Source organism: Anas acuta, chromosome 2 (genome assembly GCF_963932015.1).
Source record: "Anas acuta chromosome 2, bAnaAcu1.1, whole genome shotgun sequence".
NCBI lineage: Eukaryota > Metazoa > Chordata > Aves > Anseriformes > Anatidae > Anas > Anas acuta.
Window position 1 is genome coordinate 61411748 of NC_088980.1, and position 27987 is coordinate 61439734.

The 27987-nt window shown below is 40.2% G+C and overlaps 1 protein-coding gene across 4 annotated transcripts in view; it reads right to left on the bottom strand.

Annotated features, from left to right (window-relative positions):
• The window catches only part of PDE1C (phosphodiesterase 1C), a 316241-nt gene extending 305085 nt beyond the window's left edge, over positions 1-11156 (bottom strand). For 2 of the 4 annotated variants that reach the window (XM_068675044.1, XM_068675047.1), the window contains exon 1: positions 10999-11155. In XM_068675044.1, coding sequence (XP_068531145.1) covers positions 10999-11083 — 85 coding nt within the window. In that variant the 5' untranslated portion in view covers positions 11084-11155. Of the gene's footprint in view, positions 1-10998 lie in introns of all 4 variants that reach the window. The other 2 variants (XM_068675041.1, XM_068675049.1) reach the window with 2 other exon arrangements.
• Between the last annotated feature and the right edge of the window lie 16831 nt (positions 11157-27987).

The following is a 27987-nucleotide window of genomic DNA, read 5'->3' on the forward strand; positions in this document are numbered from 1 at the left end:
GAAAACCATCATTCACTCACTTGAAGTGAGGCAAGATGTCCATTATCAGTTAATCCATATACTCTGCATAATTTATGACGAGTAGGCAATCAACTAAAAGCTAAGGTTAGAAGTAGCCATTAGAACTTAGGTGTTTCCTGCTGGAATTCTATTTAAGTGTTCAAGTTACTAGAAAACAAATAAAAATAAAAATAAAAATAAAAATAAAAATAATAAAAATAAAAATAAAAATAAAAATAAAAATAAAAATAAAAATAAAAATAAAAATAAAAATAAAATAAAAATAAATAAAAATAAAAATCACCTAACTACGAAGGAACTTTCAAAAGAGACATAAGATGCCATGTTCTGGATTTCCTAGAAATAGCCAATGGTTATAGTAACAGTAGAGTTAGCCCACAGCTGTGACGCTGGAAAATCCCACTGCTTTTATTACTTGAACAGCCATGAAATAAGTTTCTCTAAATTAACCCTGAAAAGTAACGTATATTCCCAGGAGCTGTGGTAGAAGATACCATGGTCCCTCATGCTGTGTAACAGTTAGAATCATAGAATCATAGAATATCCTGAGTTGGAAGGGACCCTTAAGGATCATCAAGTCCAACTCTTGACACCGCACAGGTCTACCCAAAAGTTCAGACCATGTGACTAAGCGCACAGTCCAATCTCTTCTTAAATTCAGTCAGGCTCGGTGCAGTGACCACTTCCCTGGGGAGCCTGTTCCAGTGTGCAACCACTCTCTCTGTGAAGAACCCCCTCCTGATGTCAAGCCTAAACTTCCCCTGCCTCAGCTTAACCCCGTTCCCGCGGGTCCTGTCGCTGGTGTTAATGGAGAAAAGGTCTCCTGCCTCTCGACACCCCCTTACGAGGAAGTTGTAGACTGATTATATGTGTTATATATACATTCAACGCTTTTATACTGTATACCATATATACAGTACACAGACTATAAAAAATATAGATCCCCTTCTTTATGATTCAGATTGAAATTAGATCTGATTATTACGTTCTATTAGATCTGATTATTACGTTCTATTTTAATACTCCAGATTTTGGCAAGGAATAAAGTCACACAGCTTTGCCAGAGATATCTTAGATTTGCTCATACGGCAGTTTCAAGAAAAAAAAAAATCCAGACTGCAGGCCAAATTATGTTTTGAGTTATCGGGATTGCATAAGAGTCAGTGCATAATTTGGCCTGCAAGATCTGTAATTCTGAATTATGATAATGTTCAAGGCGGAAAGAACATAGATTGTCTTTAAATCAAGGGCTGGCAAGTTAGGAAGAAAAACTATCTCTCTCCTGTAGACCAATCTAATGTGGTGTTGTGCCACCAAATAAGGGCAAATAAGGAAGTCTGAACCCCCAAAGATCCCATTTTCAGAGTACATTTCAAGGGAAATAGTGATTATTAGCAGTATACATGTCCGGTAATAATCACAGCTTCAGGAATAGAGGAGGAAATCAATATAAATTAAGTGGGCTTAGCATTCTGCTGTTCACATTGTGTTCAGCAGCATATAAAACATCCTATCCTGCAAAATATCAGCTTGAATGGGAGATTAAGATGATGCTTTCCATTTTGCAGTATAATTGATGTTAGCATCCATAAATTCCATAGAACTCTTTATCAAAATATTTTCATTCTTTACTTACTTCCTAGGATGTTATGATTGCAATTCTGCAATTGGTGTTTGACAAAAATACCCATTGCTCTCACATAATCATGGAGCATGATTTTCTCACTGCGCAGCAGAGTCTTCAGCCAGCAGCTAACTGAGAGCAAGGCCACTTGTTTGCCCACAGAAATATTCTGCAACTTCAGAACAATTTCATGTGCTCAGCCAACAGCAGAATCATGGCCTGAATTAAATTCTCCTTCTAGGTTTTCTTAAGAGTATCTGCATAGTAAGTGTAGGTCAATTATCATTGTCTATATATATATATGATTGTCTAAAAAAAAAAAAAAAGGAAGAAAAAAAGGACATTTTGCTGTAAATTTCAAAAGTTGGTGTATTTATAATTTTTACTTTGAGTCTGTCTCCAAAATCCCTGGAAGTTTTCTTCATATACTAATCTGCCTTCTGGGAATAGAGTAAAAAAGCTTAGTTTTCAGTGGTCAAGATAAATTCACACTGGTATTTTGAAGTGAAGAATAAAAGAAGGAAAGAGGTAATGTGTAAAAGAGGAAAACAGCAGTACCATTTTGGGGAACTGGATCCATTACCACAGTTCAAGAGTATGAGACCCAGAAGTGGAAAGAAAAAAGAAAAGATTCTATAAAAAGCAATCAGCATGTCACTTGGAGGAACTGCAAGGACTTCAGCTACCCACATATGCAAGGAAAAAACTGGTACAATCTGATTTTGGAAAGCTTTCATTGCTAATAAGCATTCATTGTCAATACTGAGAGAAAGGACTGACAACCCAGATCCAAACTGCCTTCCTTATTCTCACCCCGGATGAGTATAAGCTGGTTATTTAAATACTAACTTGAGAAGAGGCACTTGGAGTCAAAACTGAATTAAGTGGTACTGGCTGAGCAAGTTGCTTACCCAGCCCCTTCTCCCAACAGCACACCATTTGACAGGTCTCATCGCTCTGCATCACTCTGAGAAGGGGGCCAAAAAAGGCACTACATCAACAGAAATAAGAGGCAGCATCATGCAGCAGCAAGAGACTAAGCACCACACGCTGCCATTTAATGGAGAAAGATGATGCCTGCAGTCTTCCTGAGGGAAATTTTCAGGGGGCTGATTGCAGCTGCTATGACAACAAGGGGGAGGATGTGATGTCACACCACGACCCAAGCAACTGCCCTCGTATCATCCCAGTGCACGGCTCGACTCACCAGCTGGAAAGCCAGTGGAGACCTCATTAAGTGCATCTGTTCAGTAATTACTACAACTTTCCCCTCACCATGCTTCCAACTTTGCACACAGCTACTGATGTAATCATGAGAGTTAACCTCCCTGGCCTGAATATTTTGAGCCTGTAGCTATCAGAAAACCGGGAATCAAGTTTCAGAAAGATCACTAGATACAACCTCTGTCACTGGGCAGGGAGAATTTGGGAGGAAAAAATATCAGCAAAATCTTGACAGAGTCTTGGAAGCAATCTGTGGTAAAGCTGCCTGATTTACCTTCCTTTGTGCATATATCAGCCTCTTCTCTAACCTACAGCAGCGCACATTTCTACCAGCAAAAACTGTCCAGAGATGCATCCTTTGCTCATTTAAGTCACTGAAGGTCTCCCAGCTGCAGTGGAGTGATACAAATCTAGTGCTGGCCAGGATCCCACCTTTTGACTTGATTTGCACTTGTACAAATAAGCACAGGATGCATCCAGGAGCTTTCTGCTTTGTTACTCATGCATTTGGAGAAATGAGCTTGAATTTACACTACAACAGGAGAATGGGGCAGTTAGCACAACACGAGGGTTTAAAATAGGAGATTTGAAGCAGAGATGCAAATCCTAAAAGGCTATTAGGTTTGAGAGCTCCTAGACTCTGATCCTCACACCAGCAGTACAAACAAGATGCAGACCTCTGGCTTTCGACACAGAAGAGGGAGCTGGCTGGGGCTGCAAATGAGGGAAGGCCTCTCCCCATCAAAGCCTGCCTGCTCAGAAATGGGCCTGGCTGGCTGCCTAAAACTGAGCACAGAGGAATTTATGCCTGCTTATTTGTTTTCAACTTTGGTTGTTCTAGAGTCTGAAATTTGTAATTAATCTCAGTGTATCAATCCAGAAAGCACTGGGAGCAGGACAAGTTAGCCAAAGATCAAAGAGAAAATAAAAGCGGGAACAATGACATTTTACACCATGGTAGGATGGGGTCCCTCCTGGTACAGAACAACCATCATTTGTTGTCTAAAGAACTGACTGCACTTCCTTCCCTCACAAGGTAGGAGTGGGGGGATAAACGGCACAGCACGTATGGGATCCGAAGCAAAGGAAATGGCAGTCTACATTTCCAGCCATGTACTTCCATCTTTTGCCCTCTTTGCACCTTGCACTGGGGTCCCAGTGGCCCACAAGCCTAGTTATCGTAGATATTTCCCACTAGTGCGTCCTATTCCCAACAGACTGACTGGCTCAGGCCTTTTGGTGATGTTAGTCCTGAAGGTAGATCCAGACATGACTGACTGATCACCAAGACCCAGACATACGCAATTCACCAACCTCCAAAAACATCATGTAAATAATTTTTCAAGAAGCAGGAATGCTTCTGGACAGTGATGTTAGTGACTTTATCCATGAACATCTCTCTGCCTCACGCAGAGCTCTGGAGGTTATTTTGCTCTAAGTGGAAGTCAGCTACCGGTAACAGCAAAGCCCATTCACTCATGTCAAAACTTACTGCCAAGTTCTTGCCATTCACAGCTTCTGAGATAAATAAAATCAAGAGGAGGAAAGAAAATAGTAGTTTTGATGTGACCCAGCCACAGTGACCTGCAATCTGAGTGTGATCCAGTGCATGCTGCCTATGAACCTGGACTGCAGGCCTGCACAGTGGCCTCTGCCTCAAAGAAGCTCAGAGGGGAGACGTCAGACCCAGACACCCGCTGTGTTTTGGGATGCCAAGACACACACAGCAGAGCACAGCTGTGAGCAGCAGGTAGGAGTGGTAAGGCAGCTCATCCACAGAAGTAAATGGGCTGAGATCCATGAAAATACTGCCAAGCTCCTTGCCATGCAAGAACCAACACTGCAGTCTTTTCAGAGATCACTTACTTAGCTCACAGCAGTCTACCCTGAAACACTGATGGTAGAGTACCATGTCAAGTCCCTGTAGGGGCCATGGAAATCACCATCTCCACCCCTTTATAAAAGCAACAAGAGGAACAGCTAAATAAAAACATCATACGATGGGTGAGCAATTGGCTAACGGGCAGGGCCCAAAGGGTTATGGTAAATGGGGCTGCGTCAGGCTGCGGGCGGTCACCAGTGGGGTCCCTCAAGGCTCCATTTTAGGGCCGGTACTTTTCAATATTTTTATAAACGATCTGGATGTAGGAATAGAAGGTATTTTGAGCAAGTTTGCTGATGACACCAAACTTGGAGGAGTTGTGGACTCGAATGAGGGTGGAAAGGCCTTGCAGAGGGATCTGGATAGGTTGGAGAGCTGGGTGATCGCCAACTGCATGAAGTTCAATAAGAGCAAGTGCCGGGTCCTGCACCTGGGAGGGGGAAACCCTGGCTGCACGTACAGACTGGGCGATGAGACGCTGGAGAGCAGCCTAGAAGAGAGGGATCTGGGGGTCGTGGTAGACAGCAAGTTGAATATGAGCCAGCAGTGTGCCCTGGCAGCCAGGAGGGCCAACCGTGTCCTGGGGTGCATCAAGCACGGCATCGCTAGTAGGTCGAGGGAGGTGATTGTCCCGCTCTACTCTGCGCTGGTGAGGCCTCACCTCGAGTACTGTGTGCAGTTCTGGGCACCACAGTATAAAAAGGACATGAAACTGTTGGAGAGTGTCCAGAGGAGGGCTACGAAGATGGTGAAAGGCCTGGAGGGGAAGACGTATGAGGAACAGCTGAGGGCAGTGGGCCTGTTCAGCCTGGAGAAGAGGAGGCTGAGGGGAGACCTCATCGCAGTCTACAACTTCCTCGTAAGGGGGTGTCGAGAGGCAGGAGACCTTTTCTCCATTAACACCAGTGACAGGACCCGCGGGAACGGGGTTAAGCTGAGGCAGGGGAAATTTAGGCTTGACCTAAGGAGGGGGTTCTTCACAGAGAGGGTGGTTGCACACTGGAACAGGCTCCCCAGGGAAGTGGTCACTGCACCGAGCCTGTCCGAATTTAAGAAGAGATTGGACTGTGCACTTAGTCACATGGTCTGAACTTTTGGGTAGACCTGTGCGGTGTCAAGAGTTGGACTTGATGATCCTTAAGGGTCCCTTCCAACTCAGGATATTCTATGATTCTATGATTCTGTGAATTCGTGTTGCCCATCGCTATGCTCAGAGGAATGCCACTCCACACAAAGAACCAGCTGGGTGTCCTACAAACACACATGCCAGCAATGCAGCCTCCCTTCAGGTGAATAATCAAGGCAGAGTAGATGAAAACCACTGTGGTTTGAAACTAAAACACAGCTTTGTAACCCAAAAAGCAGGAAAAAAATCTCAGTTTTTGCTTTATTTCACGATCTATTTGCTTGCAGCTTTCTTTAGGTAAATTTTTGAGAAGTAAGAGAAGGGGGGTTATTTTTCTTACTAGTTTATTATAACAGCATTAGACTTTGCTAAATCATATCTAACAGTGCCATGTCCTATTGCAAGCTTCATTTTTTTTAATATTAATAAAATTGGATTTCTCAGTTTCTAGATACTAGATGAAAAAACACTCTACACTGAATTGTTACTGCTTATCAGCTTTTATTGAGAAGGTATTCTCAGGGTATGGTCGGGAGAGAGATAGGGAGGGGAAAAAGCAAAGTTTGGGATTTGTGTTTTTGTTTAGTTTTTAAATATTTCAGTTGTGATTTTGTAACAAAGACAATTATACATAGTTTAGGTACAAAGACAAAGAACAGCTATAATCCCCAACAGGAGTTGTTGCTATGCATTCCCTTTTCACTTCTTTGCCAAGGACATTGTTTTTGCACAGGTAGAGATACCTGTGCTACCTTCCCAGGAGTGGACCGACCCCACAGCCATTTCTCCCAGACTTCCTTTGAAGGAACACTATGAGTGACACGCACACAGAATCAGTGACAGATCTGTCAACATCTTACAATTACAGCATATTTTCATTCAAACTGACTTTTTTGTGAAAAGAAATTAAGGGCAGAAATAAAGCAAATCTCCATAATAACACACTGTATGTGCCTATGTATGGGCTGTGGGAGTCTTCTGCTAAAGCCTGCCTCTTTTGTGGCTTGCAAAGTTGCTGTTGCCCTCAGAAGAATAAACAACTCCAATAAAGCTGAAAATCAATACACAAAAACAATGCAGTTAACTACATTAGGAGTTGCTGAAATACACACCTCTCTGGGCAAAATGCAGTACACAAAGAGTGAAACTGCTCTTATTTCCCTGGTTTCTTTCTACAATCTTTTTTTTTTTTTTTTTTTTTTTGAAGTACTTTCTATTCAAGTTAATTTGAACATGGAGATCTTAACATACAGTCTTTCAAGAGACTACAGTGGCATTTTCTTTAAAAATAAAACAGGTGACACAGAGTTGAAGGAATTATTTTCTCATTCTGAGAATTCTGAGAATTCTTATTCTAAGAACGCTGAGCTCAGTATCTAGTTTGCTTCCAATCTTTCCCATCCCCAACTCATATCAAGACAACACACACACCCTCTCAAGCAACATTTGCTTTGACCACAACAGATTCCTGATATGAACTTGAGGAACCCACAAAGAACCATACGTTAGAGTGTTCTTCACAGGTTGTACAGTGACAGCCTTACAAGTGATATTGAAATCGGTTTCAAACCATGAACTGCAATCTAAGAAACTAGAAACATTAAGAAAATCTTATTTTTATTTTTAATATTTCAAAGTAGGGGCTGAAAATGCCACTAAGCAGGACTCAAATCTCTAGTAATAATTGGAGGAAGGACTTTTGCACATGAAATGGAGCCCTGGTCCTCCTAAAGAAACTTTCCTGCAAGGTTTAGAAACAGCTGCTGTGAGCTAAACTAAGTGTTTCAGTTCCACGTCCCTCCTCCAATGACACTTGAGTTACAGCAGAACTCCCCATCACTTCAATTCATTCTAACCTATAAAAATAAATTTATTAGATAAATTTGGACAGGACACTTAAAACAGTGTTGCCAGGTGCTTCTGGATATGAAAAGCAGAGAGTGGGAGCTCTAATGAAGTTAGCTCTTAGTCATAGGAAGGTGATAAATGCAGAAAGAAAATATTCTCTTGCTAATGTTTGTGTTTACCATTTTCCCAGGTTTAAAGGCAGTGAATGTTTCTCTGTCTTGCACCTTTAGAGAGATAATTACACCAGCAAAGTCAATAAGTAACACTGGTGTTCTGATTTAATAGTATTTCATTTACACGGGAGTGATGAGACAAAGTGCAGGACAAAAAAAAAAAAAAAAAAAAAACACAGGCATGAGTTCCTCTTAATTTCCTTTCCTTTAAACTCAGCTGTCATTCTAGTATTTTTTTATTTTTTATTTTACTTTTAGCGCAGGAAAATTTAGCCAAAGTTAAAGAAGAGCTCAAACACAATAACTTATATAATTAGTCTCTGAAATAGACTAAAATCTGAAATCTGCTGACAGAAACCAAGGAAAATAAAGATACTGAAGCCTTCATTAGAGACATATTAAACTTTCTAGAGCAAAAGAAATTGCCTGCTTCATCACAAACAGTCTCGCTAAATGGTGCGCTCTGTAGCTCTGGACCCAGTAAAGGGCTCCCTATAGCTCCACTACAGTCCCTTTATATCACGCTTCTAGTGCCAAAAGGCCATAAGCACAACCTCCAAAACCACACAAGAAATTCTCATTGCGTGTGGAGCAGCACACCTCAGCCCTCCTCATGGGCTCTGCCAAAACAGCGGTTGGCATCTGGAGGAGAGGGATTTGCAATCAGCTTTCTTTCTGTACAAAGCAATGAGGTACTGGCATACTTTTGCCTTTTAACATTGGAGGCCAGATACTTCCACAGGGATCTGTGGAGGACTTGGGAAGTGCTGAGCTCCCGCAGATCTGACATCCATCCACCAGCACTTGAAATCAGCGAGGGGAAAATTAGAGCTGCCTAGAAGCTGCTCTAAGTTGCCCTGCTGCGTGAATGGATGCTGACCATCTCCAGAGGCAGAAAGTTGTAACTGCAGGCAATCAGCCAGGAGCACCAGCCTTCTTCCATTCCCTGGCACCCTCACATTTGAATTCAAGCCTAGGTCTTTCACAAAGATTTTCATTAACTTTTATTGTAAATGATCATTTTCCAGAACACTGTGATCCTTTCTTAGCAATTAGAATAGGGGTGGATTAGTGCTGCTTTTGCATGCAAGTGGAAACACATTTATCTCAAGCTAATATTACCCTGTTCCTCAAGAGTTTTGGTCTTTTCTCCCAGCTGACATACTTCAATAGCAGGTGCAGCAGCTCAACACTCCCCAAAACCTTCTTGCAGTACCTGAAACCAACTATTTACACAAAAGCCTTATTTGATCCCAGAAAGTACATACCCATCCCCAACACTTTAATGTTGTTGTCAGATCTTTCGGATACATTCATTTTCTTTAACATAGAGATTAACTAATACATGAACCACTCAGATTTGTCCACTACACTGTGCTGGTAATACTAGATAGCATGTTTACAGTGTTTTCACGGTTATGTGAGTCAATCCAATGCACATTTACCCAGATATAAAAATAAGTGTTATATAACACACAGCTCACAATCAATACGTTGGTTGTGTGCATCAAACAGAAGAAAACAGCACATGGGCTTCTATGTAACAACTGTCCTAAGAAGCAAAAGAAACTGCAATTGCCTGAGTCATCTGGTCCAAAATTTGGTCTAGTTGTTTTGTGAGCACAAGTAGCAATAAAGACAGCAGAGTAACAAATACAGCAATCCTGCTTGTTTGTTCACGAACAAACAAAATAATTAGGCAGTCATAAATGCTCAGCATCAGCATCTTCAGATAATGTTTTCTACTGGCTAGGCTCAAAAAGGAAATGTTTATCCTCCAGAATGACACAAACTGAAGAAATATCTCTATTAGTAATGATGATGAGAGATGGATAGATTAAGGAGAGGAAGTTCAAAAGTCAGCATGCTGCAACTTAACCTGTGGAGGACTACCACCTTCCCAGAGAAACAAACCTGAAGTAGTATTTACCTGGCAGTTTCACCTTTAAAATACTAAATGCACATTAACAGATTACTACACAAATATATTTTAGTGAAGCATACATTTCTGTCTCCATTTTCTTTCAGTAAGTGTGGTGGTTGCAAAAATAAGTTTTCTGTGAAGCAGAGGATTAGATAAAACAGATGCCACCTCCCACACCAACAAAAAGCTTACATTCACCATTATTAGATGAAACCATGACCCAGTTATACTAGTACAAATCAGGAAAGACTCTCAGATTTCACAACTGCAAGGAAGTAGAAGCTCTGCCACTTAAAAGGTATTGAGGGGGATTTGTATTGATTGTTTCCACATAAGTTATCCATATATACCAAATTAGATTTCATTTGAATATTAAAATGCTATAAAAGTGTGTTTTAGGAAGTATTGTGTTTTATATAGCATAGCCTTGTGAAATGGGCAGTTTTAGCAGGGTAGCCTGCTTAGAAAATCCTCCAATTTTAACTTCTGCACAGCAAGACTCCTGGAACAAACACAGACACTTGTTGCTTTGAGAAGCCTCACTTTTCCCCAAGACAGTGAACATAATAAATTGCACTCTTCAAACAGCTACAAGAGAAACAAACAGTCCTAAAATTCCTAATCTCTCCTCACATCTTACCCTCCCCCAGCAATTCGTTTCTTGTATTCGAGAGAGGCAATGAAAATGATTACGTTTATTTTTATACAACCTAAGAAGTGACAAAGGGTTCCAGAATTTGGAAACACTTGCTAAGACAACAAAGAAGTATTGGAAACAAAACCAAGGCTCCCAAGGGTTGTGTTACTGGGCTCATCGGAAGGAAACACAGCTAGCAGGTTGGAAATACATAGTCCTGAAACAGTGGCTTTCCTGAGATAAGGTTCCAAAACAAGAAGTTCTGCAAACGGCTCAGTGAACTCCTGCCAAAACCCAGGGAGAGGGTTTACAGTGGCTGCATTTCACAGACAAGTTTCTTAGACAGAATTAAATATAGAAGGCGTAATGGGAAAAAAAAAAAAAAAAAAAAAAAGTTGCAGGGCATCTATACATTTTAAAGGTATGCAGGGAGAAAAAGCAACTGTGAGCAACAGCTGTCTTTTACCTGAAGCTGCAGAAAGAAAGGAAAGAAGCAGAAGAGAAAATGAAGGAAAGAAGGGGATTTAAATCCAGCTCACCAATTGTAAAGCTATAGCCATCGATGCTGAAAGTAGCACTCCGGCATTTTTTAAATCCTTCCTTTCTGCTGCTTGGCTCTGTCATGATCCTGCCAGCTTGTCCTTTCAGAAGCAGCCGCTCTCTCCCCCCTGGAAGCAGCGCGCTCGAGCTCGCTCTGAGCTGCCCTTGGATATCTGTGCCAGCACACACACCCAACTTCACACATCTCCCAGCGCGGGGAGCCCAATCCGAGAGGCATGCACCCAGCTGCTCTCTCCTCCCCCAGACGCTCTCACTGGCATCTCACCGACATGCCTGCCCGCGGTTTACCCACCGGTTAGAGGCTCCGGTACCCAAACCAGCAGTCAATTAGTGAGAAACTACCAAGTCAATAAGCCAGCTGTATCTGTCAAATCTCTGCGTAGGAGTTTCATGTAAAATTAAAAAAAAAAAAAAAAAAATTTGCTATGATCTACCCACTGATGCGCCTTGTATTCCCTGCCTTGCTTCAGTCCCTGCTTCTGTGACTCCCCTTGCTCAGGGGGACTTCTGGCTTGCAGCAAATTGTGCTCAGATTTCAGCCCTTCAGATAGAAGCAATGGGTTTTAATCATTCAGGATATAATGAATCAGCCCAAGATTAGAGTACACCATCAATCATCCACTTCTTATACTAATGGCAAGTCTCTTGAAACACAACAAGCAACAGAGTACAAAAGATTATCAGTAAAAACGTAAGTGACTGTGGGAAAACAGCAGAAGAAATTTAGCAGTAATGATGATAAACTGAGTAAAACATATATGCACACATAAAGAGAAGTCTTCCAAGCTCTTCCTCCTCCTCCTGCTGGTTCATCACATGGCTTATAAACCTCTCTGCATTAGTTTATTTTTTTAAGTTAAAAGCTATGTTCAGAAAACTGCAGCACACTGCTGAGAAAGGAAGGCAGGTCATCCCCTTCTTATGAACAGACAAAATTAATAGTTAAGGCTGATGAAGTTTTCCCAAAAGGCTTGCAGCAAGCCAAGTTTTTATAAATAGGTATCCGAGAAAGCACTGTCAATGTCTTAATGATTCCAGTTCACGTAAATCTGTGCAGGAGCCCCACCACCACACACACGCACACACCTTTACTGTGTGTTGGTATAGAAACAGGGCTACTGAAGTGCTCCCATTTTTCAGGTTCCAAAGAACAGAAGTAAATTGCAGGCAAATTCATCAGGTTTTGCACTGTTCCTTGTTGAAATGACATGGAATCACTACTTTTCAGGAAGACTGACATCAAAATTATAGCAGAGAGAGCTTGCTAAAAGCTTGCCCGAGGCAATCCAAAAGGTTTACAAAATATCAGCAAGCCTGGTCTGTGTTTAAAGTATAAACCTCAGCCCTACCTTAGTTTGACAAAAGCTTAAGTTAGATAGAAATATTGCACTCTAAATCCCCTCTCTTCAAAGGATGGATGAGAGTCACTGCTGAGCTCCCATACAGTTGATTTAAATTCCACTTAATTCTAGCCCAGTCAAGAGACTCAGCCAAACAGACTTAACTTTTCTTCTTTTTAATGATTTGGCTGATCGATAACACAAGACAAGTTCATTAAGAAAAAAGCTGTTAGTGGGTGCGTTTTTTACAGAAAGCAGGACCTGGTCTTCCAATTTTCTTGGCCTTTCAGGACTGAAGTGTGAAATAGCAATATCTGAGACACAACAGTTCCATCACTTGCACCTGCAATTATATGTAACCTCAGAAGGGCAGGCACAACTCAGCAGTTTTAAAAAGTTGCTGCTCTTTAGGCAGCCACTGCAATGAAAAATTTTCAAGCAGTTTATTGGACTCCATCATTTAGCTGCCTTTCCTGAATAATATAAAAGTAGCCCAAGTATAAAGTGCTTCTTAGGAATCATTTTCTCTGTCACTGGTTATATAGGTCACTCACCTATATAAGCACCAATGATCTGCCTATGAAAGCAAAGGCATAGAGAATTACACTGTATCTAGAAAGCATAAAGTTAAGTGTTATCTAAAGGAAAGGTGAAAAGTAGAACTGTCAGGTTTGGTTGTTTGTTTTGTTTATTGTTGTGTGTTTGTTTTTTTTTAGGTGTTTTGGTTTTGTTTTGTTGTTGTTGTTGTTTGTATTTTTATGACTGATTTTTATTTAAACGATAAAACATCGGTTCATCAAAAAATGGTGGAAAGATACCAGTGATGATCATGAAGTTTCAGTCAAGTTTCTTATTTCCGAGAGCACACTTTATTAAAAGTCAAACAAAACAAAAAGCCCACAGCCTTGTTTGCTCCCTGGTTTGGACCACGCACTCGTGTAGGAAGCAGGAGAGTTGTACTGGCATTTCTGCTCTCAGAACACCCTGATCACAAAGTGATTTCCACACTGATCATTTCTCATCCTTATTGGAGCATCACTCGCTTTCTAAAGATTACCAGAGAAAAGGACTCAGACATTCAGCAGCTGTGCACACCTGGATTACCTTGGAAAGAGACCTTGATCAAGTTCCAATTAATATGAAATTATTAACAATTATTTGAATTAATATGTTTGTGGGTTTTTTTAAGTTCAAAACAATCATCTCCCACAAGGAAGAGCAAAGACAACTACTCAGCAGGAAAAACTGGTAAAATAAGGCTAGAAACTGACCTCCCCTATTCCTGAGGAGTATCCTAAACTGGCTGTTTGCGGTGGGATGCTCTCTCCCTTCAGAACTTCAGAAGTACTCACTTCAGGGTGAAAAGGAACATGTAAGAAGGATATACTTTCCAGCTCCAGTAAAAATATAATCTGGCTCGTCAAAGAATTACCGAATTGTATCAGTAACTTGCTACCTGTTCCTACCCAATTTTTCATGTTTTGCTGCTCAGCTGTTGGCTAGATTTCATTTTTGCCATTTACATTCTGCTCTCCTGAACAATCCCTACAGATTCATTTGGGGTACAGTACATTTTCTACCTTGCACTGCCAGGCAGTACCAATATAAATCGTTAGACAGTTCTTGCGGCTGCAGTTCAGTGCCGTGTAGAGCAATCCATGTATGTCATTTGTAAACCACCTGGGGATCCTTTGAGATGAAAAGCACAGTGTGAATTGAAAATATTTATTATTATTGCTGTAAACAGACAAGGTATCCATGGTAACATTTAATTCATCAATACATAAAACAGCAATTATTTTAATATTTTCCACTTCACTTTTCAACGTCTAGAAGAGTTTGCATATTTGCATATTTTCAGGAGGTCTGTTTTAATCAAACATCATATCTAATGAAATCAGTGATCAGAGAAATCAAGCTTTCATTCTCCAACATACATGCTAGAGGAAGTCTCAAAAAAAAAAAAAAAAAAAAAAAAAAAAAAAAAAAAAAAAAGCAGACACCCAGTCACCTAAAACACAAACACAAAACACTGTATTCCTACCCCAGGCAGTCCATTTCTTAGAGTAAAAGCAGGTACATGGTTCACACAACTTTGTCTCAGCAAGACTGAAAGATTTTTAACTGCACTTTACACCCAAATGTTTCCCCCCAAAAAAATCTGAAAATTAGTTGCATATAGAAAAACTATGTATCAGCTCAAAGTCATGGCTTGTTCTTTCAGTTGCACATCCCTGGCTCTTGTACTGTGAGAAAGAGAAAATGGAAGTGCTAAGTAAAACCTTTGCCTCACAGAAGTCAAGGGCAAAACTCCCACTCGCTCCTGCAGCTCTGGAGCTCTGTCCTCCCAGTTTTCCATCCCTGTGCTCCTGTTGACCCTGTTCCCAGTGCAATCAAATTTCATCGGAGCAATGATGAATTTATACCTCAGGCAATCATGTGCTTTTGTAGAGTGTCACCGAAGTAAACAAAGTTAGGAGCTCTGATTTTTTGTTTTTTGAGAAATGTCTCAGGTACCCTAAATTAATTGACAACTTGAATTTGAATATTAAGAACAAAAATACAAGCATAGGGGATCAGACCAAAGATTCATTTAGCAGGATCCTATATCCAGCTCTGCATCATATATCCGTTATTGCCAGAACAATAGACGTTAAGAAAATGGTAAAAGTGCTACAAATGGTTAAGAACAAGGCAAACTATGGTGACACAATAAATCCAACCAGATACCTTCTGAGCCAGCTATATTTTCTGTGTGTTCATAGGCTGTCAGAAATTTTCTGTTCACTAAGCTTAAATTCTTCAGCATGCACAGCATCTGCAGCATCCTTCAACAGGAAGGTCCACGGCTCAGATAAACACCGTATGAAAGCGTCTTGCTTTTGAACCTTTCTCCTCCTAGCTACCGGATTGCTCTTCAGTTTACCATTCCCTTTGGTAAGGATATCAATTCTGAAGCCCTCTGACTATGTAACCAAAATTGAGGACTAGTTACATGAAGGCAGAGGTGTCTCCAGATTCAGGATTGCCAATATTGAGAAATCTGGGATTATGGGTTCCAGTGCATGGACCACAGAACCACCAGGCAGGTCCTACAGAATCCTGCCTTGGATTCAGGAAAACTTCAGGACATAAGGTGTTCCAAATGATGTTTCCATTTTTCAAAGCAAGTGTTTTTGATGGCAGTCTTAGAGAGGGCTCCTCTCATCTCTACTGTCACTGTTGCTTGAAAACATTTAACATCCCAAAGAATAACTCGGCACTTTTCAGGACTGAACAGGATTCAACAAGGATTGATGAATCTCAAGAAAACAGCTTAGGGCCTCAGAGAAGAAGTTAAGCTGAAATCGCCTGGGGTTCTTAGTGTATTTCTCACAAGCAATCACAGAATCACAGAATCACAGAATTTCTAGGTTGGAAGAGACCTCAAGATCATCGAGTCCAACCTCACAGCTAACAGTCCCCACTAAACCATATCCCTAAGCTCTACATCTAAACATCTTTTAAAGACTTCCAGGGATGGTGACTCCACCACTTCCCTGGGCAGCCTGTTCCAATGTCTAACAACCCTTTCAGTAAAGAAGTTCTTCCTAACATCCAACCTAAAACTCCCCTGGCGCAACTTTAGCCCATTCCCCCTCGTCCTGTCACCAGGCACGTGGGAGAACAGGCCAACCCCCACCTCACTACAGCCTCCTTTAAGGTACCTGTAAAGAGCAATAAGGTCGCCCCTGAGCCTCCTCTTCTCCAGGCTGAACAAGCCCAGCTCCTTCAGCCACTCCTCGTAGGACTTGTTCTCCAGGCCCCTCACCAGCTTCGTCGCCCTTCTCTGGACCCGCTCGAGCACCTCGATGTCCTTCTTGTAGCGAGGGGCCAAAAACTGAACACAGTACTCGAGGTGCGGCCTCACCAGAGCCGAGTACAGGGGGACGATCACTTCCCTAGCCCTGCTGGCCACACTGTTTCTTATGCAAGCCAGGGTGCTGTTGGCCTTCTTGGCCACCTGAGCACACTGCTGGCTCATATTCAGCCGACTGTCCACCATCACTCCCAGGTCCTTCTCTGCCTGGCAGCTCTCCAACCACTCATCTCCCAGCCTGTAGCTCTGCTTGGGGTTATTGCGCCCCAGGTGCAGGACGCGGCACTTGGCCTTGTTGAACTTCATGCAGTTGACCTCAGCCCATCGGTGCAGGCTATCCAGATCCTCCTACAGAGCTTTCCTACCCTCGGTAGGAAATATGCGTTTACATATTGTAGGTTGTTTATGAAGAGACTGCATTCCTCCCTGACAATTTCTTTATTTTTTTGTTTCCTAGAAGTACTCCATCTGCATGTTACAATGATTTTATCAGAAGGTGTCACTGTCAGGAATATCCACTACAGTTAGGTTATTTTTAGGCATGACAGCCAGAAGGCAATATGACTTTTTAATGCTCATCTGTTCTGATTTCTTCTGCTTGCTTCAAGCTTCACCATTTTCTCCCTTACCAAAGGCAGGCAAAAGGAACAGGCTCCAGTGTACTGGAGCACTGTTTTGGTGTATTTTATGTTTCCAAGCACACATTCATTTTGTGTCATTTAAAATGACATCATACTGTGGGATAAAAATCCAAATGCATCTGATAAATTCTTGGCACAGGAAAGGAAAGAAAAGAGTGGTAATATTATTTTTAACTTGGATTTCATCTCAGCTCTTTCAAGCAGCTGTGCAACTCAAGAAATGCATTGTTTTCTTTAGAAACACAGGAAGAATCTTTACCATCCACTTTTAGGCACCTAGCTGAGGACGAACCCCAAGGCTTCCCTTGCAGTGAGCAGACAAACCAAAATGTGATTCCAAACTCCTAAAATCTGAGTCGCTCTCCAGAGATCTCCCCTTAGAAGATCAAGGCCTCTAAGATCTCAAAGAGGGAACTTAGTGAGGAGACTGAAGTTAAGCAGTAGGACCCCTGTCAATGACTTACACTTCTTCCAGATGGCCTGCAGACAGTAACATGGTGAGTTGTGATCCTCATCCAACTAACTGCAATCCAGAAACAGCAAGGTCCGTCTTTTGCAATGTATCCAGGAAAAATACAGTATGATACTGTAGCTTGATAATACATCTTTCCAGTGTAATCTGGACATATGCTAAATCAGAAAACGAGAGCATGAAAGGTTTGAAAAATCCCTGTAAATACACCTAGCATGACCTGTTTCCTTCACACACCAAATTGTAGTCCCTAGCACTTTGAAAGCCAAAATCACCCATGCCTGTGGGTGTAGTTCCACTTTCTAAATGAGATTTATTTTTTTTAAACAAATAGAATTTCAACAAATACAATTTCAACAACAAAACATTTCTAATGCCCTAATTCCACTCTTGCCTAAGCAGTGTTGCTGATCCAATTTCAATTTGCCTTTTTGTTTTAATTTGATTTTTTGGTCTCATTTTGCACACTACTGAAGTATGATTCTCCAGTGTAATATGATTCTCCATATTACAGCAGCCATTCTTGAAAGCAATTCAACCAAAATCAGAACCAATAAAAATTATACCATTACACAACAGAATAAAGCTAGTGGTAACAGTGTCAAAAACAAGTTTCAAAAAAAAATTAATGCTATATGATTTTGCCTTGTACACAGCTGACTTCTCACAGCATTCCTGGGACTATCCTGCAATTAAAGCGATAGTGAAAGATTTTCTTTTCCACAAAGATTTCTGATCCTCTTAATACTCACACCATAAATTCCATAAATTTACTTTGTTGGTTGATTTGATTTTGCTCCTTTTCGCTATCCCTCTTAAAAGGTCAAGAAAGCATAGAAAGACAGGGACCAGTTAGTGCACACATCCAAATCACTGCATCATATTTGATTCCTTGGCAGTCATCATTGTCCCTGATGCTTTGGGCTGTGGACAATCACATTAAAATAAATAAATAAATAAATAAATAAATAAACAAACAAATAAATAAATAAATAATAAACAAATAAACAAAAAACTTATTTCATAAAGTTATTCATTGCACCAATAGAACGTTTGTTTTTTTTGTTTGTTTGTGTAACAGGGGATTAGCTAGTCACCCATCCAAAGGAGCCAAGAGCATTACTTCTCCCTATTTTTATAAACATTTTATATATGCCTGATTTTCTCTATATTTTATATGTTACTTCTGGTAGAATTTTACACTTTATCCTTTCCAGACCACTACTAAACTAATGAAATGTTCAAGTTGTCAGATTCTCTCTTTAAACTACCTTAAAAAAAAAAAAAAAAAAAAAAGGTAAAAATGACAACCTAACACCCTACATGCACTCCAAACCACTCCCTTCCCAACTCAGCTGTTTCTCCTTCAATCATACAAATATGAGCAAAACAAACAAGCAACAGTTCCAACCGCTCTTTGCAGGTGTCCAAAACTCGACCGCCTTTAATAGCCACACAGTTCCTAGGCACAAGCTTTTTTGGGCAGATCAAGCCATCCTTGATGTTAAACGAACACAGCTTCTATTTTATTTGCAGAACTGGCTGTTCTCTCCTTGTTGATACAGATACACTTGAATAAATGGAAATTAAGCTGCAAAAAGGTGGTTTGAAGCGTACACACAACACACCCACGCAACACACAAGCACATACACAAACACCTTTTCATACCATGTACAATCATAATATAGATGATTGTTATTCTATAGCTCTTGAGAGAAAGGAGAAAGGCAGAGCAAAGCTGCCTAGTCCCAGGAAAATTTTAATCAGCAAATACTACCCTGAAAGTGAAGGGAAGAGAAGGGGTTTCTACACTATTTACTTCAGGCATATCAGTAAGTGCTGAATTAAAGTGCATGGTCTCTCTGGGTTCCCCATACGGTTAATGCAGAGATGGAGGCCATAGCACAGGGTATGAGTGACCTGTGCCATACCTAGTAACATTATGTATGCAGCAAATTTACTTGTGTCAAAACTAACCAATTCTATTGCTAAAAACTAGGTTTCAATAATACTTCAATCATCAGTAAGGGAATGTTAGTGAAGAGAAGCTTCCTTTTAGTTACATACTGTGAAGGCTAATATTTTATTTCTAATCTAAAGTCAGAGATTCAACAAGCATATTTTTCATAGTTAAAATTCTATTGTTGCCTAAATCCTTAATGTTTATGAGTATGAGATTTCCATTTATCTCATTACTTTAATCTGTTTTTTTTTTTAATTATATGAAAGTGAGTGTATTGAGAATTGCTTTCTTTCATGAAATGTATAAAGCTCCATCTTCAAAAAAAAACAAAACAAAAAAAACAAACAAAACAAAACAAAAAAATGGTTCAAAAACGTCATACTATTTTAAGCAGGAGAGACCCAATGCATAATATCATTCCATTTGGCAGCCATCTGCCCTTTACTTCCTGCTAACCTAGTCTGTGCTAAATCTCTGTACCACAAATGGCAGCTTTCATCCCAAGACCTCAAACTGTTAGCAAACTACCTTTGCAAAGTGTGGGAAGATTAAAACACTCATTTAGATTCTAAGCATTTGAAAAGTAGGCTCCAGTCTAAGCTAGTCAAGTAGACAACTGCTATAATCAAGAAAGAGGCATAGATACCTCCAGAGATGGAGTCTCTCTACACAGTTTTAGCTAGAGCAGAGAGGGAGCCTAGCTAACTAGCTTATATGTTTGCCTAAAAATTGGGACTGTGACCTTAGTGATGCTGAATCATGCCCAGAATGATTGGTACCAGGAGAGAACCAAGTAATTTAATTTCAGGTTGGAAATAGTAAGCATTCACCATTCTACAGGCTCCTTCAGAATTGCTACCCCAATGACAAAGTGGAAGTTTGTAGTTGTCCGTGCCCAAGCATCATGGCTTTCCAACAGTAAGCTGCCTATTCAAAGTTTGGTAATCTTGTGTCTCTGCACACATATATACAATAAAAAATACAATAAATTTAATAAAACATCAAGTGGACAACTGCCTCCATAAACCTACTTCCTATTGGCATCTTTTTCCCATCCCACTCAAAGACCAAGAGCAGAACAGGTATTGCCTGAAAGCCACCTAAACATCTTTGCAGCCATGTAAATTATTTACCTTGCATTAGGGAGTACCTATGGGGGTTGAGGGGGGGAAGAGGGAGGGTGGAGAACTCCTTGAAGATGTTCATGTATCAGGAATATTCTTTTCTCATTGTACCTCCAAACACTTGGTGGTACTGGTAGAATCTGGGACTAGCAGAGTCAGTGGATTTTACTATGTGCATGGATGTAGAGCAGTTTGTCTTCTTCATGCAACTCCATCATAGCTCATTATTCGATAAAATGATACTTTACCATTTTTTCTGCCCATAAAATCAATTTCAGTGCCAAGGACACTCAGACTACGTCGTAATATGAGAACTGGTAAGGATCATCACAACCACAACCTTACAATCATAGGCAATAAAAATAAAGACGTTTAGCTCATCTGCTTCTTTAACTGTGCACACCCCAGGCCACCAGACAGTCTCACACATCAAAATAATCTACAGACCTTTAACATGAAATTTGCCAAAGGACATTGACAGAAGATCAAAGGCAGGACACCCAAGACAGCAGTAGTACTTTCAGTAGAAGCTTTTTAAGGTGAGAATTTCCAGAAGATTCAAACAAGCCTGCCCCTCTCCACATTTCAAGGCAGATAAAAAATGAATAGGAAAGCAAGTCAACAAGCACAGAAATGGTCTACATTAATCTCACATAAAAGAGAAAACCTTTCCTGACCCCAGTTCTGGGGATGAGTTTAGTGTTGAGAAGTAGAGATTTTCCATTAATGTTGGGAAACATAATTTAGTATAATTGTACCTATGTTTAGACCAAGTATCCACAAACTCATGTCTTAAGAAAAGCAGAATTTGTAGTAAATAAGTACACATTTCAGAGAGGTGATGCATGAGGCAATTAGCCTTGACAATTAGCTAGAGAGAAAAACCTTTATGTTGTTATGCTGACAGAAGTACTTGGCATATATTATTGCTGATTGGTAGAAAGACTCTTGAGCAATCTTTCAATTGTCAGTGTCTGATAACAGAATCCTGATACCAAGAGCTCAAACAGAACCAGCAGAGTTCATGAAGCAATGTGGGAAGAAATTAATTTCATTTAGGTTCATGTAGCCTTCCCACATCTCTTGCAAACCTTGGGCCAAGAAAATAGTTGTTTATAACCTCTCCATTTGTCAGCACACATCTGCAGCCATATCAAGAGGACAAAGTAAAATGGCCACTATGTCCAGCAAAGCAGGGAACACCCAACATTGATCTATGAATCTTTAGCATTTGGACATGAATAGAAGGATTTATTTCACTTTCATATTATTTTTAACTCCATGTTTTAAGCAACAAGTGTTGCTGTATTCATGTCCATATAGCATTAGTTTTCTCTTCCATCTATGGAATAGAATCAAAATATTCCTTTTTATGAAGAATCAACTTCTCACAGTAATAATTTCAGTAAATTAAAAGAATTAGCAGAAAGACTGACATTGATTTATTGACCTTAATCTTCATGAAAGTAAAGGTGGGAGAGGCTGATTTTGAGTGAACCAAAGTGAACAGCAACACAGGATTTCCTTATAATCAGCTTTCAGAAGCAGCCAAGTCAGCCATTAACACAAAAGAGAGTGGTTCCCCACCCTTCTCATCCTTCTCCTTGATGCGCTGTCCTGTCTTCTCCTTTGGTACAGCTAATTTGTTTCACTTTAACAGCAAAGACATGCTGAGGCAAGTCAGAAGAGCACCAGAGTTCAGGGAAGGTGCTAAATATTTGGCTGAAATGATGTCAATATTCATACTTGAACACACTGACTTATTTAATATTATATATTTCCTTCCTCCTCCTCCCCTCCCCTTTCTTTTAAGGGACTACTCTTTCTTACAAGAGTCTGTAATATTGACCCCAATGTAAAATTAAGGTTCCCTTGCTTCAAGAGGAAACAAAAAGGATGCAGAGTGAAGATGAGGTGATGCAAGTGAGAAGCAGGACCACAATGGTTGAGGTTGGAAGAGACCTCTAAAATGATCCGGTCCAATCCCCCTGCCAAGTAGGATCATCTAGAGAACATTGCACAGGATGGCATCCAGGCAGGTTTTGTATATCTACAGACTCCACAGACTCTCTGGGCAACCTGTTCCAGTGCTCTGTCACCCTCACAGTAAAGTGTTCGTGTCATTTCAGTTATAGAAGGCTAGAAAATCTAATCAACTAATACACCGCACCCTTAGGTAAACTGTTGTTGTATTTGTTTTATAGCTTAGGAACATCTTCCCTGTATAAAAAGTCCTAAAGGATAATCCACTCAAACCTGTACAGTTATCTCAAAAAAAAAAAAAAAAAAAGTTCCTGGAAATGCGCAAGACACAGTCTTGTCTCTGAATCTAGGCTTCTGATGGTATTTCACCTCAACAGAGGGCTTCTTGGCCTGGGATCCAAGGTACCTTGCTGCAATTCTTATTACACATGATGGCTGAACTTTGTCAGTACTGAACCACCTCTAGGAGCTCTCAGCTAAGAGACAAAATAGTTAATTTAGCTTGGCAGAAATAATTCATCAACTTGAATGCCTCTTACAAGGCCAAAAATTTAGTAACCAGATGATAAATGCATTTTCCATCTATCATCATAAAACCTAGCAAGGCCTGTTTTTCTCAGGGGACAGAGTTCATTGGAAGCCGTAAAGATTTCAGCTTTAGCAAACTCAGAGGACTGCCTCCTCCCAGAGCTCATAAGGGTATGGAGGCCTGATAAAGTTACATAGCACCAAGGGCTTGGCGGCACTGGTAGGTCTTAACAGCCCTGACCAGCCTCACCTGGGACCTCCCCAACACCTCTGCCCATGACCCCAGTTGATCCATTTCAGCTCAGCTTAGAGGCACAAGGTCCAGCCTAAGCTTAGTTGTAGATGGCTTGGTTCTGGTCCCACCTATTGGATGAACCTCAGGCCTACACTTCTAGGTAGTTCATCCCCTGAATGGACACCTCGTGTGGACATTACAGCTCATCTCCAGCCCTGTGTTGTCAAGATATATGGGACCTCTGTACATCCTTGTCTCTAGCCCTGTGTCCAGCTCTAGCTGGATGCGGCTCATCTCCTCTCCTCACACGTTTACCAGCCCCTGGCTCTTCCTCCCTGGCTCAGCCCCCCAGGACAGCACCCCATGGGTCACTCACAGCTCCTGCTTCTCCTGCCCTTAGGGAGTTACCAGCCCTCACTGCTCCCTGACACAGAAAGAGAGTCTTTTGCAAGCATACACACTGTAAATTATAATAAATGTAAAAGGAGAGTGCTTGAGATCTTCAACATGGAAAAAAAAGCAGGAAGGCTAGAGTTCTTTTTAACTGTCATACAGATACAGTGCATCCATGTTCCTCCCAGTCCAAATGACCCTGCTAATGCCACAGCCGCACTTTTTCTTCACGGTAATTATCACGTTGGTCATGCCATCAGAGGTGTCAAGAGAAAGGCCAGGGCCTGAGACAATTAGTCTTAGAGCTACCAAAAGACTGCAAAGATGTTCAATTCAGCTCAGCGTAATTCCTACAGTCTCTGCTCTTCTTGCTAGAGACTAAAAGATACAGGCATATAGATAAATGGCCAAAGTGTTCTGGATTTTCAAAAATCTCACCGGATTGATGGGAAAAAAAAAAGTTACCTTATTTTTAAGGTGTAAAAATTCTAGATCTACTTTTTAGAAACAATAATAAGCCAATAAAACTTTCAAAATAGTAAACAAACTATGGAAAGAAAACTGCAGCACACAAACTCCAAAGATCCCAGCAGCATAAGTTTTTTATGTGCTTGGGTCTCAGAGGTTCAAAAGACCATGTAAAGAGAAATATATATATATATGTGTATGTATTAATTAGTGTTAAGATGGAAAATTTCACCAACCTTTCTCATGAATTCACAAAAGCCTTGCACTTTGAGACTTGCTAGAATATTTTGTTATTCAGAAAAAGATGGTTTTGGAAAAAAAAATATTTTGGAAAAAAAACAACACTGAATCTAAATACTCCAAGACATGTTACAGAACACGAGCGTTGAGTAAATATTTATATGAGTAAATAAATATTTCAACTGCTGCATGCATTACCTTCTAGTAGATTAATAACATGTTCCAGTTTCAACTTAAGGACTTTTTAAATCAGAAATGTGACAAAAAAATGAGCTGAGATGCCAAAAACTTGTTTTCAAAAAGCACCTTTCATTAAAAATTTCTTCTGACCAATTTACTTTTAAATATTTAAGAAATAGTAAACTCCTGAAAGCAAGTGAAATTGTGTTGTATTCCTACACCTATACTTGAAATTTAGCTTGACAAATCTTTGTAGTAATATATGAAAGACATCTTAAATTAACTTGTCCTGGTCTCTTTCATGCTTTTCATACTAAATAATTATTCCTTATGTCTTGCTTTATAACCTAATTTGAAGTAGAAAATAAAATCTCCAACAAAGAACAATGGATTTCCTTCAACTACAGTCATAAATATGACTCACAACTAGCAACTAACAACTAGAACAAAACTAGCAATGTTTTCTGCAGACAAATATCTTTAAAAAAAAAAAAAAAAAAAAAAAAAAAAAAAACTTTTTAGCCCAAGACATCTGAATACTCTGCCAAAAGCCATAAACTTCAGGACTCTGAAGTTTCTTTCCAACATCCTCCTTTTGGGCTATATGGATTCTCTGGTGCACCAGATGGCAAGAGGGAGAGCCCGTAGGATGTGGCTCGTAGAGATGAGGGCCTTCCAACAGCATCATTTTAAGCTCTGGGCCCTTCTAAGCAATGTAGTCCTGGTACAGCCCCTCTCTCCTTCACAACTGCAGGCACCAGCTGCAACTGTCCAAAGGGTCACAGATCCTTCTTTCTCAACGCATGGGACTACAAAAGTTTGAGGTGCTTAGCTGCAAGCACAGGAGGGAAAATCCCTCCGTGCAAGAATCACAGCAGGAAATCTGACAGGTTAGTAGTTGTTCACATCATCTTTTTGTGCAACAGTACAGAGATAACCCTTAAACCAACACATACTGGCTAGTGGACACGCTTCATGAAGAGTAGCAACCATATCTGTTTACCTATGTATCAAATCCTACACAGTTAAAAGTAATTTTCCTTTAAAGAGGTAGTGAACAACCCTTAGGGCTTGTGTTCTAAATTTATTGAATTTTCTTCCTGTGTCTTTGAACAAGGTCTGTGCAGCTGAAACAACAACAAAAAGAAACAGTTCTCTTTTGCCACCCAGCAGCTCCTGAGGGCAAAGAACTATATGGTAAAGAGCAATGACCAAGTTATTTATTTAACAAATGTCATGGTATATTTCTCCTTGTTTCACTCAGCTTGTATAACTGGGGGAACACTGATGATCTTCTGAATTTCAGAGGTGTTCTCCATTATATAACAAGGAACAGGAAGTACTCGCTTGCCATGGATTTGTAGCAGTATGAACATGATTCATCATCAGCATGCTGCCAGCCAACCAGTGCCTTCCACTCCCATCTCAAGCATTCTCCGGTTGCCAAGTCAACTTGTTCAGCTCTCAGAGCTTTGAAACAGGGAACATTGAATGATTGCTACTTCAATTACAAATAAGAAGGTTTAAAAAGAAAAACAGTCTTAAACAGTCTTTTAGTCATTGGAGGAGATAGACGTGAATGGCAAATTGATTCTGACAGTTCCATTTAGGGATGCTCAGTCACTGACTCAGTACAAAGTGTAAGAAGGGAGAAAGGTGAGAAATCAGACTGTTTCATGATACATGAAACAACATGATAGTACAGATCATCTGTAAGGAGCCTTCAAGAATACAACTCTTATCTTTTCAGGAATGTGAATAATTATTTTTTCTTACAAAGATGTCCTTGGCTAATAGCCTTACTAAAACAGGCCTACAATACCCACACATAAAGAACATGAGTATTATATGGGCCTTTGAGTAGCTCTCCAACGCTTCTTATCACTGGCAGAATGGAACTGTTGTTAATAGTATAGTCATTTCCAGCAGAAAGATCCCCAAGCAGGTAAGTGTTAATTAGCTAAAAAACACTAGTTAAATGCTATAAAAGTCATTTACACGTGGTTTATGAGTTTACTTACCATTTGATGTGAGCAAAAGCAGCCATATTTGTGTTGGGAACAGGAGAGTATTTTCACTTCTAAAACATCTACACGATAGTCTACCTCAAGACATCTGATTCAAATTGCAAAATACACACACACACACACCATAATACGTGCATGAGGTAAAAGGACTCAATCAGCAGACATATATGATGGTATCTAATGAGTATAAACATGGGCATCTTTCCAGAGAGAAACATGCAGGTTGCTATGCTCAGGCACTATGACTTTAGTCCATTTTTTTGCAGTTAATCCAACTTTGTGCCAATTAAAGAGGCCTCCACTTTCAAATTCTCTGGATTACTTTTGTGATTTGAATTCAAATTTCCATTATAAGTAAACACTTTACTGTGGTCTACAGAGCATATCTTATCAGACCATGGTAAATCATAGAAGAGTTCTCTGTATGAAGCAGAGAAGTCTTGTAACCCTTATTTCCACTGAGGCACAGTTGACTGACCTAAGACCTAGCTGTGTGAAATGCAGTGGCACTACCATCACTCAGCTTTACTTGCAAAAAATAAAAAAATAAAAATAAAAAGTGCTGTTGAGCCATAAAGTAGAGAGCACAAACTAAAGCCAGCAAGATAAGGGGACTAAAAACAAAGAAATCATGGAGTTACTCCAGGACTCAAAAGAAAAAATACCAACAAGAAAAGGTATAAAACCTTTGGAGAAAATCAGAAGATCAAAAGATGGATATGTGGGATATCTGGCAAGATCAGACAACAGAAGGCAGCACTTCTTTGCCTCACTGAGGACTGCCTAGCCAGCAGAGACTTATTGCATGCCTTCATTAGCATGGTGAGCCCATTAATGCTTAGCCTAGTAAAATGTTACTCACATTTGTTTGCTCTGTGTTATCTAATTGTCCCATATTCATAAACTGTGTATGGCCCTGCTTCCAGCTGTCTGCACACAATAAAATATGCCTGTAGAACTGGCCAAAAGAGCCAAAGTAGTAGAACAGGTGGAGAAAGGACTCAGCAGTCTTTTTGGGTGGGAAGATGCAGTGAGAATGAAGAAAAACATTTGTAATGCAGTTGAGTACTAAAGCAAAACCACCTTAGGCAGATACTTCAGTAACTACTACAGGGGTTTTCTGAGAAAATACAGACACGGGTGGCTTATTAAAGACAGTAAAAGAAGAATTCCATAGATCTTGCCACACAAGAGTTGGGAAAAAAAAAAAAAAAGCATACAAGGGAGTTCTCACAGAATGGTGGCCAGTGGTAAGAGAAGACTCTCACTTGAAAGTTGGCAGATAAGAATTTGCTGTGTGCTTTAATCACTGCCCATACTCATATTAAAAACAGAACTCGTGATAGAAAAATACATATGCTGTACAATAGTCCAAGTAGATTTCATTAGTCCATTACTTACAAACAAGTGGTGTACAAACATTTTCTGGTCATAGCTGATCTTCACAAACAGATCAAAGATACTTCCTATCAAAAAAATGCTTGTACAGAGATGAGAGTTTGCCAACGGTTCA